The 14,460-nt window shown below is 36.4% G+C and overlaps 1 protein-coding gene across 3 annotated transcripts in view; it reads left to right on the plus strand.

Annotated features, from left to right (window-relative positions):
- rxraa (retinoid X receptor, alpha a) overlaps positions 1 to 14,460 on the plus strand; it is a 203,524-nt gene that overhangs the window by 58,403 nt on the left and 130,661 nt on the right. The window contains exon 1 of one of the 3 annotated variants that reach the window (XM_056268256.1): positions 1,761 to 2,003. The exons of the other annotated variants lie outside the window; for them this stretch is intronic. Coding sequence (XP_056124231.1) covers positions 1,976 to 2,003 — 28 coding nt within the window. The 5' untranslated portion in view covers positions 1,761 to 1,975. Of the gene's footprint in view, positions 1 to 1,760; positions 2,004 to 14,460 lie in introns of those variants that run through there. 3 annotated transcript variants of the gene reach the window in all.

Below are 14,460 nucleotides of genomic sequence, written 5' to 3' on the forward strand. Positions count from 1 at the left end.
CTCCAGAAAACAAGGGCACCACAACACAGCCTTCACAGCATATTATATCCATGACCTCTTAACGTGATCTCGCCAAGCTCTTAATGCATCTCCTAGTGTGGACAACTAGAATAATAAAATAATCCAAGCTAAAGAGGAAAGATTTAAATAACAACTAAATGTAAATAATAATGCAGCTGAAGAATTGTCACTGATAGAAGACATCCAATATGTCACATACATTACATTAATAAATGTGTAAAGTAAAAAAAGATATGGTGACACATTGACGCATGACATTCTTTTTATTTTTGCTCACAAGCCACAGTGGCTAGTGGTTTTCCAAAGTTACTAGCCACTCAGCATTTTCACTGGCCACAATTTTTACATCAATACTATGGGAAAAACGTCTATATAGATATTTTTAATATTATCTCATAATTTGACAGCAGGTAAATTAGGCCGCTGTCACTTTAACACTTGACGCACAGATCCATTATAGGCCAACTGTTACACGTGTTTTCTTTCTCAACTGTTTACGTTCACTTAAACCAGAACTGACTGTGTTTACGTGAATACTCGTCAAGACCAGCATTTTGACATTATTTTGTGTAGCTATCAGATATTTCAGTATAGATATGTATCGAAAAATATATGTTTGACAACATGTTTGATTACATTGCACTTAGTTTATTATTTCAGATCAATTTTTAAAGTCCCCCTGTAGTCAATAATTGTATCCCATTAAACTCATCTTTGATCACAAAAATGACATTTTTCCTGTGAAATTTTTTTTATTCATGCCGCCTCCACTCACTCATACAGGCTCGTTCTCATCTACAAGTCGATATATCAGAATGGTAATGTGTTTTATGTATCGCTCTCTACAACGTCGGACACATAACGTTACTGTGATTAGCCTTTGGCTTGACTACGTTATCAAACAGCTAATAATGTGTTGCTAATGTTACACAAACCATGTTCCCATTCGCCATCTCAGAGTCACACAGCTGCTTTCTAAAAATCAGCATCCTTAGAAACGCTTTGAACAACTCAGAACGTCAGTGGTGAAAGGCATCGTTTATCATAACATTGTAATATCATATACATAATTCACCTGCTATATTGCTAAATGTACCCGATTTATCATGTCAACAAAAAAATATACCGGGATAACCAGCTTCGCAGCAGTTAATGATATATGCTCACGTTAATGTGATGAGTTACAAGTTTCTGATGTATAACAGCGATTTCATTTTTTTTCATTCCAGTTTTAAGGAGAAAATACTCCGCAATGGTGTTGGTTTATGTATTTGGATGCACATGGATTGTCTTAAAGCATGTTAAAAACACCACATAGACATATAAACAACATTAAAAACTTGATTTTCACCACAGGGGTTCTTAATTGAAAAATATATATATTATTTATAAAATTCAACCAGCCAAAGTGGCTAGTAGGAGTGACTGCGTTACATGCCACTGTTAAAATCCTCCCACATTTGGCGGATGTTAATGTCAAGCCCTATATATATATATATATATATATATATATATATATCCTCAAATATATGCCACATATGTTTTATATATTTATTTATTTATTTAGTATTTACTTTTTTTTGTGCATACAATGCTTCTTATTCAAGGAAACATTTTTTACAAATTTGTATTACTAGCTTCTTCAAGGCTGTAGGCAGGCAGAGCGGCACAGGAGGGGTTAACGTTCCCCTCACGCGTCGCTGCTAAATGTGCCCGCGTGAACATTAGTGGGAGTCCCCTTTACTGGGTCCCTTTGCAGTAGTGTGGACTGGAGAGTTGTAGACAGAGCCGAGCAGAAGCGTGAACAAACAGAAGTAGTGCCATAAAGTGAACATTTGACACTATCGCAAAGCTTTTCACTTTTACCGCGTGGATCCGTCTTACTGTCATCAGAGAGGGACGCCGACAGCTTACAACGCGCGCGCGTCAGCTGGCATGAGCTAACCGACCAGACATGGAAACAAAACCTTTCTTGTCATTGGGTAAGTTTACCCCCAGACTACTGAAAGATATATATTTTTTCCACCAGAGTTTCTTTGGTTTGCAAGAGAGAGTTGGAGAGTACGTTAGGCTACAGTGTTTTACTTTTTAGTCTAGCATGAGGGAGGCAAAAACAAACGCTTTAAAAAAAAGAAACATGGAATTGCTAGTTTAGATCGCTCATTATCGACTCGGGCTGTATTGAAGGTTTACATTCGTGGCGAATGGAAAGCATGTAATCATAATCAATAATGCCCAAGTCAAGTGCATGGTGTGGATCAGGACATTTGTTTTTAAATCAAACTAAAGGTAAACACAAAAGTTGGGCGTGCAAACGAGGTGGCACGCGTTCGGACAGTGACACCTCATTTAGTATCTCGCTTACTCATTAAATGTTTTAATCTTGATATGCGGTATGATTTAACATTGATAGTGTCGTGTTTTTAAGGCTGTGTTGCAGAATTGAAGCTCATGCAATCTAATACGTGCAGGTATTGGATTCTCGCGCATAATTTCTGGAAAACAGAAAAATGCAGACGTGTGTAGGATTCTTCGTATTTACAAACGCAAAGCAACATCGCGCATCAGTCAAAAACTTAGCGAAAAAATATAACGTTACATTCCTTTTGTTTGAAAGCGTCGGACGTCTGTAAGAATTCATTAAATCTCAAACAGCTTTGCCATGCTACTGAAAGAAAAAAGCGGGTTAGCTTCAGCGAATATTTTTGTTTTTCATCTGTAAATAAATCTGTACTTGCAGAAAGCACACATTTGATCAATTTCCTTGCACTTTGGTCTCAAATAATGCCGCGAGCTGAGCACCGTTTGTGTATGAGATAGTTTAGTTGATGCGTGATTCGGTTATGAACTTGGACAAACTTTGGCGTTTTTTGTGAAGTGGAGTAGTTTACTGAGGAAAGTGACAAATCATTTCAGAGCAAGATGATTTCATTTGAAATGTATTTATTGTGACTAGATTTAATAACAAAATTACTCTGTGTCCGAGGAACAAACGTTGCTGGATGATTCAAAATGTTCTTTTTTTTAATCGACGTCTGAGGAGAAATGTAGGTGTGGTTTCCATATGATGTTATTCCATCATATTAAAGGAATAGTTCACAAAAAAAAAAAAAAATAATAATAATAATTTACTCATCCTTAATTTGTTCCAAACCTGTATGACTTTCTGTCTGTGTAACACCAAAAGTGAATTTGTGAAGAATTTTCTGTCTGCTCTTTTCAATATAACAAGTGAATGGGATCTGAGACTGTCAAGATTCATAAAAGACACAAAAGAACCATAAAGTTATCATAAAAATAGTTGAAATGAATCATATGCTGTTTTCCAAGTCCTGTGAACTGAGTTGAACAGACTGAAATTTCTACCGAAGTTGTTGTTAACTTAAAATCTTCTCCTCTATTGAGATGTTCACTGTTGAGACCTGATTATCAAATCAGTTCATCTGGTTTTGTGAACTAGAACTGATGATTAATTAAAAGATCAAACTCAAAACAACAATTCATTCACGAATCGGACATTGCTACTCTCACAACTCTCATGAAAATCAAGAGCTGGTTTGCGTTTTTATGAAAATAAATTTGAGTTGTTTTTTTTATGAGCTTGACAGCCTACATTCACTTTTTTTAAAATGAGTGTCCATATATTCTCAAACATTCATACATTCTCAAACATTAATATTCGTCCATATATTCTCAAACATTCATACATTCTCAAACATTAATATTCGTTACGTCCATATATTCTCAAACGTTCATTACAATGAAGTAATACCGATTTTAGAATGACATGAGGATGAATAAATGATAGATTTTCTTTTGTTTGTAAAACATATTCAAGGCAGTATCTATATGATTTTCCTGAAAAATGGTCTGTCTTTTTCTTTCTTTCTGTTTTTAGAAAGATCTGAGCCTCTTAAATTCCAACGGTCGGTGTGTGATTATGAAATCATTGTGCAATTTGCAGCAGTGGAGATAATGTGATATCAGTGAGTGATGCCAAAAATAGACCAATTGGCAGGAGATTTAGATAACGTGATATATAACATCTCAAAATAATTAATAACCTGGATGCAAAGCAGTTTTAAGTCTGAGTATTTGCCTTGTACATGCCTCTTACTCATGCATGAATATGTGGTTTGGCAAATGAACATGTTCTTCAATAAATGATACACATTACTCTCTTATGCATATGAGTTTACTTGCCATGCATGTAGATTAGTTCAGCCAGTCACACGTGATTCAGTTCTCACACAGAGGCCCGTATACTGTAAGTTATGTTGAATAACAAGCATGCTCTACACTTCACTCGGGAGCTATAGGCAGGACTGTTAAATTGTTTCTGTAGCTCTTTCATGCGGGAGTCGTGTTACACCTTGAATACATCATCACCCCACCGGTTCACTGAGATGAGAGACAGCAGGAATGCCGGGCTTCCCAAAACCCCCGAATGTTCCCAGCACAGTACCAGAAAAACCACAGAGCTAAGCAACATAATAGACTATTTGTGAAGGTGTGTTTAGGCTTCTCATGTGTGTTTTTATGTTGGGAAATCTGGATGTAAAAGCTCAAATTAATTTTCTGGTTTTATAGTTATATATTTCTGTAGGCATGTGTTTTAATAGTAGCAAACAAAGGTTTGTTAGTAAGATGTGTGCTTTATGCTTCACATAATCAGCACGGCTAATTTAGTCATTGTCATAAATCCTTGTCTTTTAAAAAGCTTTGGTTAAAATATTCAAATTCTATTAACCATAACTGGTTGTTAAACTTTAAACCGTTTTTTTTTTTTTAGTAAAAACAAAACAAAGCCTGAATAATGATTAATATTTTAAATAAATAAAAAATATTTTTTGTAAAAACAAAACAACAAAACTGAATAATAATTTTAAAAGATTTGAAATAATTCAAAATAATAGTTTTTAAAAATAATTCCTAAAACTTTGATCATTTAAAATAATATTTATGATCATTTTTTATCTGTTAAGATCTCTCTTTTATTTAACTTTTGGATGTACCTGATTTATATACATATATCATTTATTAACTATTTTGTCTTTTAACAAGCATATTTAGCCAAAGCTTATCATGAAAGCCAAAAAAATCCTTACCTCAAGTTTCCAACACAAGACATGTGGCTGCTTGCAAGCGGAGTGCTGTTTCCTGATGTCAAGCAGATGCACAGCTCTGACCTGCTAAAATCAGACACATAATCATTTAAACATGAATGATTACTTGTATTTACAAATGCTTTTGTGGAGGTAATTGAGCAGGGTTTCAAATTACAGCGCTAGATATACTCGTGATGTTTTTGTTCTTTCCGCAGTGTGCAGAACAGGGTGGGTTTATTCACTTCTTTTTCAGCCCAAGGGCACAGGTGCTAAATACCTTGTATTTGTCTATTTTTTTGCCTACAAGGATTTAATGAATCCTTTTATGGAAATCACAGAGGAAAGTACTAGGGACTGAAAGCTTGTATTGCATCATAAAAACACAAGCTATGGAAGTATTCTGCTTTGTGAAATCACTCCCTGTTTATCCGTAGATCATTAATTGTGCAGATCCATAGGGTGTAGATGGTTTTGTCCTTGGCCTTTTAAAGACCATAGAAGTAAACCACATTTAGTTCAACAAAAACAGTTTTTTAGGGGGTCGAGAGGAGGGTTGAGGAGCTGTTTTTGAGGGACAGGGGGTGTTTTTTTTCTCCGCCCCCATCTGTGAAGTTCATGGTCTTGATGAGAAAGTGACATTCATAGTTGAGGGGGGTGCATTCCTCTGTCAGCCGTTATTCAGGAACAAAGGTGGTGCGGTTAAAAGAGCCTTGATTTGGGGGCTGGGTGGACTGTTTACCTCTTAAACCCATAGAAGTTTTTTTTATTTTTTTATGGCAGGGCAGTTTTAGGTTTTTCGCCGGATGCTTTTTGCCCCCTTTTGTGAGCGACCTGCAGCTGTCATTTTTACTAGACAAGTTTTAAGGAGAATATTAATGGCTTAAAGAGCTGGAGCTCCCAGTACATCTTTTGTTGATGTACAGGTTGAGGTTCAAGTGTGGAGATCCACGCATCTAATTTTTATGCTTGAAGGACACAATTCAAAAACACATGTCCATGAGCTAGACCTCTTGGGTAACGTCAAAGCTTTCTGTCACGATGATCAGTCCAAGGATGAGATTTAATTCAACCACGATACAGCGTTTCACACTCAGGTTACTGATGTGTTCAGAAATGGAGCTCTAAAATGGTTGTTTATGATAGCCATGCGTCAAACCCTTGTTAATAATTTGTGAATTTTTCAGCCCCCGACCGTTGTGAGTGTTTTATCTTTAAGGGGAGCTGTGGACTATGAACCTCAGACATTGACCTCCGCTCCCCATATGTTTTATCAGCTGGAGGATTTGCTTTGGACTTCTAGATTTAAGTTTTCACAACATTACGACTGATTATAAACTATAACGGATGTTATACTCTGAACCCTCGCTTGTACATTTATCACGGTCTGATAGGACTGATATAGTGCTCTTTATGTAAAAGTAACTTACGAGAGATAAGCATTTTTTAGTTTTGTTGAATCAACTCGCTCTGGGTAAGTGAAGTTCATTCAGACTTCATTTGACTGATATGATTGAAGCTTTTATATTTTTTAAGTTATATAAGTTGTGCGTCCATAGAACAATATAGACTGTTTTGTTAATTTTGTTTTTTAGCTTTCACTACTTATTAGTATGGATAATGAGAGAAGGAAATATGATCGAGAAATGTTGCGAAGCAGATTCAAACCTGCATCCTCCGCATGAGCACCACAGCTAATGTGTCAGAGCATGTGATAACCACAAAGAGCTTTTTCCCCTTTTTTTGTTGTATTGCACTACTGTTCAAAAGTTTGGGTTCAGTAAAAAAATAAAGCAGCACAACTGATTTTTAACTGATAGTAGTAAGAAATGTTTCTTAAAGGCATAGTTCACCGAAAAATGAAAATTGTGCCATCATTTACTTAACCTCAAGTTGTTCCAAACCTGTATGAGTTTCTTTCCTCTGCTGAACACAAAAGAAGATATTTTGAAGAATGTTGGTAACAGAGAGTTGATGGTAGCCATTGACTTCTATAGAAAAAAAAATACAATGGGAAGTCAATGGTGGCCTACAACTGTTTGATTACGACATTCTTTAAAATATGTTATTTTGTGTTCAGCAGAACAAAGAAACTCATACAGGTTTGAGGGTGAGTAAATGATGACAGAATTTCCCTTTAAACACCAAAATACCATAATAGAAGGATTTCTGAAGGATCATGTGACTGAAGTGATGAAAATTGAGCTTTGCCATCACAGGACTAAATAACAGTTTTCTATTTAAATCTATTTTTAAAATGTAATTTTAAATTGTCATAATATTTAACAATATTACTTTTCTTTTCTTTTTTTACTGTATTTTGTATTTTAAAAAATCCGCTTTGGTGAGCATAAGAGACTTCTGTAAAAAAAAGAAGACATTTTACAGACTCAACTTTAGAATGGCAGTGTATATAACAGGGAAAAAAAACGGATTTGCTGGTCTTATGGAAGCAAAATCAGCACTTACCTGTCAAATACCTGAAAATTTGAATACAAACATGGACTCTTTGCATGGAGTCAAATGAAATGCTTCTTGATGTGCAGCCTGAATCATAATCACACCGTGTCGGTTCGTTGGCCAGAGGAGAACTGGCCCCCCGACTGAGCCTGGTTTCTCCCAAGGTTTTTTTTCCCCTCCATTCTGTCACCTGATGGAGTTTGGGTTCCTTGCCTCTGTCGCCTCTGGCTTGCTTAGTTGTGGACATGTATTTAACAATATTATTGACTGTACTGACGATGTTGAATGAGAACTGAACTGAGCTGGACGATAACATAATTTTTTGCAGAACTGCTTTATAGATGAAATGAACTAAATTAATAATTGAGGTCGGATCTTTAAAACGGGGACTGAATTCAGCTGAACAACAGCCGAAATGCATAATTTTCCTGTTATCATTGTAAAGCTGCTTTGAAACAATATTAATAAAGGTAAGAAACTGGAGTTGACTTGGTGGTTCGGTCAAAAAGCAGACTTTCTATCAGATAACCTCTTTGGGGTTATGCAAAACCTCACTAGCTGTTTAACACCTCACTAGGGGCTAGCCAGTGACAGCGCCAAGTAGGTGCTGTAGCTACACAGGAAGTCTTTATATATATATATATATATATATATATATATATATATATATATATATATATATATATATATATTCACTTCAGTCATATATATATTCACTGCAAACTTGTGAGGATTCGCATGCACACACTTAAGAGTAGGTTTCTGCCAAATCAATATTGCATCTGGCTGGTTCCCTTCTTCAGTACTTTTAGTTTCTTGCAATTTACCAAATGCTTTTTGATCCAAAACAGGCAGGACTTTATAAATCTCAAGAGACATGTAAATTGCTGGCCAAACGCTTGGCGACGCAACACTGTCACACCCAGTCAGAACTATATGTTGTTTAGTATATCGTTATGTGAAATGTGATTTTGGACCAATGAATTCAAGGCTGTTTGGGACTGATCCTTCACCCTCTGTGTCAGACCTGCAGGCCATTAACCATAAGCAACTCTACAGTGTAGAATTCATATTCCAGCACAGTGACATTAGCCTTTATCACACAGGCGTTAATTAAAATGCACTGACAGAAATGTGAAGTAGTCTTCTATCTATTTCTGAAGGCGGAGCGACACATGGTTTAGATCGTTTTAAATCACAATAATGACTTTATACTTATAGGTTTGCTCGTGTGAACCAAGGTGTCTGTGACTGGTCTTGGGATGTGGCATGGTGCATTCTGAGCATAGAACACTATACGATTTTGGCCATTATTTTGTTTTCATCATAAGGCAGAATAGAGTTGTTAAGTTTACCAATACTACCAGTACCAATTGGTTCTAAAAAAAAGTCAATGATACCAGCATTTCTGCAGTACTGGTAATACAGAGTATATTCGGTACCCGCTGACACAGGAATATTTCCTGATCAAAAATGTAGGGGTGTGGTTAAAATTAGTCTCAGCCAATGGACTAAAACACACACTGTTTTGGTAGTGACATGAAAATGCGGGACAGTTTTATGATTTAAAAATAAAAAATGAAATAAATGTGTGTTTTTTTTACTTTACTTTTTAAAAGAAATCAAAAGGATATTTTAAAAACAACAATGGAAAAAATTGAGAAAAAAAGTCAATATAATTCTCACAAGTTGAAATTTAGGGGTTTGGGACAGCCACCTCCCAATTGAAAGTACCCAATAAATGATGATTTTATATATATTAAGCTTACTTATATTTTAAATATTTTTCTGGGAATCAATAGATAATTGAAGGATCTTAGCAAACATCTAAAATTTGAATACTTAAATCCTTTTTAAATATAGTTTTTTGGTTGTCGGACAGCAGTTTGACTAGATATGGGCCATTTTACAGAATTGGTGCAGTGACAGAATTAAAATAATTCTGTATTTTCAGCTTCATAATCAAGAATATTTTTATTCTGGTGTCACTATTGTCCTGTGCATTGGGTCTCCAGCACCAAGTCCAAGCCTATTAATTTACACCCACAATGTAATACCAAATTTAACCTTTTAATCAACAGTAAAAAAAAATTAACCATATGTCTTGGAGTATCAAAATAATATCGTATCGTGGTATGTATCGAATCATGACATGAGGGTATCGTTACACCACTAGTGTTTTTTTTTTATTGACCTTATAATTAATTAATCAAAATATAACTCGATCCTCTGGTGTAACGACAGACTTTTCTCTGGTGACTAGGGGTGTACCGATACATGTATTCGTATTGAACCGTTCGGTATGAGGCTTTCGGTTCGGCACGCATTACAAACCGAACGATTCGTTGTACCAGTCGCGTTGGCGCGACCACTGTTGTGGTCCCGTTGTGATTGCCCAACATCAAATGGCAAACGTAATGAAAGCGGAACGAAGCTAAGTTTGGACCAATGTCAGTGCAGCGCGAGCCCATCTTGATCAAGCGACACTGTTACTTCACAGCGCTAAGAGATCCAGTAAAGAAAGCATTTGAATTCGCCACAGAAGTAATAACATCACTGTGAGATCTGGTGAGAAACAATCAAATTTCTCCATTATTAACGGATCAAACAGCGCTGATGAAAGAGTTGAGAAACATTGAACCATGAATTAACTAGTTATAGGCTTTAAGTTCACAGATCAGCAACATTCACCATGGATTTAATGTAGTAGCACTAACTGCAACCATGGAAGTTTGGCAGGAATAGTAAAATGCTTTCAAGTATGTCACACATCTTTTTCCAGCACTTCAAAACTCAAATATTATCATATTTAAATTTTATTAAACATTATTTGTTCATCCTTCAAAGTTTACCCCCATTTATAAAACTAAAAGTTTCAAGTTGTAGGAAAACTCACACTTATGTAAAAATATTTTTTCTTTTAATACATTTTTTTTTCTTTTTTAAATCAAGTAAATTTCTCTGGCATTTTTTTCTTTTTGCTGTATCGAAAACATACGGAACCGTGACACCACTGTGTCGTATCGAACCGAACCGTGAATGTTGTGAACCGTCACACCCCTACTGGTGATGACATATGCAGGACTTCTCCATTCATTTTACTTAAACCCCCAGACAAAAGTCTAAAATAGTGTGATTGGTCCTACAATAATGATGGCGGTAAATGTTTTTTTTAACATGTAGTTACTATAGTAATCACTAAAAATTCCGCATAATTACATGCTACTAATCCTAAACAACACCCTAATCCTAACCCTATATAAGTACGTGTTTAATTATTACTCAATAATTAAATGTATAATTACACTGTAACACGGGCATCTTAAAGGTGCAGTATATCATATTGATAGCTAGTGGATGAAGTGGGTACTGGAGTCCAAATTCTAAATATCGGAGAGAGTTGTGTCCCCCGCCCCCTCCTCCTCGGATTCGACGCTCATGCGTGTTGCCAGATTGAAGACATGCAACAGAAGCGAGCGCAATTGACAATTGAAGGCAAGTAGACTTACACACTGTAAACTGATGAGTTAATTTATCAGTGTTTTAATATGCTCCCATTCATAGCGTTTTTTTAGAATCTGTGATCTCTGACTCCGTTTGCTTGCTAGCTTCCATGGCTGCAATATACTGTTTCTGCCAACTGGCAACCCGGGGTGTCGACATACTATTGGGTGCATTGGAAGTGGGCGGGATCACACAGACCAAAACAAAAACAAACATTCCGACATGGAACGCACATTTCAAAGTAAAATAACTGGCTGTAGAAGTGTTTTTCAGAGAAACGAGTATGTGAACAGCGTGTTTCCTAAATATCTGCAAACATATGATGGTGTTTTTATGCTTTAGTACAGTAAAAAAAATTACATACAGCACCTTTTTAAAATAAAGTGTAACCGTGATGGCTAATACATTTTGATACATGCTTTTCATACATATCTGACATTCTCCAGACGCTTTACTTTTGATTTTCCATGCAAAACATCGGCAACATTATCCCAACATTACATGCTTGCTTCAATTTTACATGTAAATGAGAATGTTAGAGCGTAATGGTTTGTCCCGTCAAACTCTGTAAATCGTTTTCTGAGTCAAGCGGTCTGCTTTAGCTTTTACCCAAGATTCCTGGGCTCATATACTGTAATCTGACAAGTATCAATTGTAACGGGCAAAAAACATCACTGGGCTTTAGCGTTCTGGACTGTGTGTATGTGGGGGGTTTTGTCGTTAATGCCGCAGCTTACACTGGAAAGCCTAAATCAGCCCAGCAGATTAAGGACCATGATTGCAATTATGATAATCCATATCTGTTACACCAACCAAAATACGATGACAAAGATAAGATGAAGGGATTTGTATGCAACTAGATGGCAACTCTGCTGCTGGAGTGTGAACGCTATCCTTCACATCAGGTTTTTTTTTTTTTGACTGATTACTTCAGTCTACTACTACTACTTTACGTGATTACTTCGACTTCCAAAAAGATGGAAATGGATAAATACTCTAAATGTTCCGATCCAATCTGACTTGTAAGGCTGCCCGAATCATGCACTGTTCCTTCGTTGGCCAGAGGAGAACTGGCCCTCCGACTGAGTCTGGTTTCTCCCAAGTTTTTTTTTCTCCATTCTGTCACCTGATGGAGTTTTGGTTCTTTGCCACTGTCGCCTTGGCTTTTAGCTTGCTTAGTTGGGGACATTTAATATTCAATAATATTATTGATCTGCCTTACTTAATGTGGACGTTGACGCAATTTTCTTTTAGAAACAAACTTTGTTGTATTATTTTCATGTTATCACTGTGAAGCTGCTTTGATACAATCTGTATCAATCTGACTTGACTGAGCCAGGTGTGCTTTTACCCTCACAATCCACGGTTTGCCCAAACAAGGCCTCTTTTTTTCCTTTCTTTTTTTACCAGCGGCCTTGCGAGAGTGATTTACAGTTCTTTCACGTCAACTGCAGACTCTCACTTGCGTTTCAAATGTACTTTGAGACATGTCAGCTATCTCGCTCCGTCTTTGCTATGGCTGAGTACGTCTCCATGAGGTATAAGATGATGGTGGAGGTAGTGTGGGTGCATATCTGACTGTTTACATAAGTCATGGCACATGTCGGAGATGGTGTCTCTTTCACAGATCTGGCCATTCCAGCGAGAAATGGTGCTCTGGTGCCTTCTGACCTCGCTGCCTTCCTCTTGCTGGAACAGCAAAAGAGCACACCTCTTATTACCCATTTGCTGCGAGCGCCGCTGCTATTTGTCAAGTGGCTGTTGAGCTGCGGCTCACTCCAGCTGAGAGGCCTTTTAATCTTGGAGGTGTGTGTGAGCCAGTTACTTCCTATCACTTACTGTGTGTGTGTGTCTTAAGTGATTCTAGTTCTGGGACAAAACGGCTATAAAACTGAGGAATTATTTTGGTTTATTCTGGTCAGCATGGTCAAATATTTTCCCCTATGTTTGGGAACTTGTGTAATATTCTTGAACTCTTCTTCAGGATGAAGACTCTCTTTTTTGCCTGAATTTTAATCATAATCAGAAATAAATATATGACAGTGTCACAACTGTGAAACCTTATACAAGAGGTGTTTTATTTTATTTTTATAAAAGATAAGTTAATTTATTTAGGTGTTTTTAAGTTGTATTATATATCAAATATTATAATTAGGTACATAATATTATTTTAGAATGTTATTTAATATATTTTATAAAAGTTTGATATATTCATTATTTTATTAATATAATTATTTTTTAAATATTATGTTTTATTTATAATGATATATACTATACTATATTATATATATTCAGATTGTTATTATATGACTTATTTCATATATTTTCATTATTTTATGTAAATGACAAATACAATACTTTAAAATGGTTTATTACATAATATTTTTTTTATATATTTTAATTTTATAATATAATTATTTTAAATATATATATATATATATGAAGTATAAAGTTAGAATGGATACATTTAGGGGATGTTGTTAGAATGTATGTTTAGGGGATGGTCATAATTTTGATAAGGAGAAAATCTAATGAAATGGTACATTTATGTGATCATCTGTGATTAATATCAGAGTGGAATGCTTGCTATTTTTAAAACTAATGTCAGATAGATTATAAAAGAATCATCTCAAGAATCAGTGGTGTGTGTGAGCACATGTGACGTAGGTTCATACTGGATAGGTGGAGTATTTTACCACTCACTGCATTGTGGGAGGTAATTGTGGTTTGGCAGTCGTCCCTGAGTAGTTGTTTGCATTGGAATTGCAAGTGCAACTTCCACTCAGCATTTGTTAGGCAGCGGTCTGGGCTGAGAAACGTGTTTACGGTGGATTTTGAGAATGCCTGTGGCAAAATCTTCTGTGGGGAGTTAGGCAATACAGACAGGAAGACAGTCGAACAGATAGGCAGACGGGCAGGCGCTGGCAGTTTCTTTCACGTCAATTTGTTGCATACCAGAAGGCTTACATTCCAGCGCCTGCAGAAACGGCACCCGGCAAGTTCAAGTGTCACATTTAGGATGGTTTCTTCTGTTTCATACTAGAATAAGTAACATGAGACTGCTTCGCATTATAAAAACCAGATCAGAGCCTAAGCACCGGCTGGAGGGTTAGTTAGTTTACGCAGGTGTGTGTGTGAGACGTTCTGGCACTGTTTGAATACGCCGGCTCATTTTAAAGGCTGCGATTAAAGCAGAACAACTAGGCACAGAGCACTTGTGTTGCAAGGTCAGGGGTCATGGCCAGGTCACAGCCTGTGGGAAGTACGCAGCACTGGCACACAGGAGCGTGTCGGGGAACGGCACAGTAGGGAACATTGCAAACATCTTGCTGTTAGTTTATCTTGGGAAAATGGAAAAATTCACCTCTCT

This window comes from Rhinichthys klamathensis, unplaced genomic scaffold (assembly GCF_029890125.1).
Source record: "Rhinichthys klamathensis goyatoka isolate OS25496 unplaced genomic scaffold, OSU_Roscu_1.1 h1tg000270l_1, whole genome shotgun sequence".
Classification (NCBI taxonomy): Eukaryota; Metazoa; Chordata; class Actinopteri; order Cypriniformes; family Leuciscidae; genus Rhinichthys; species Rhinichthys klamathensis.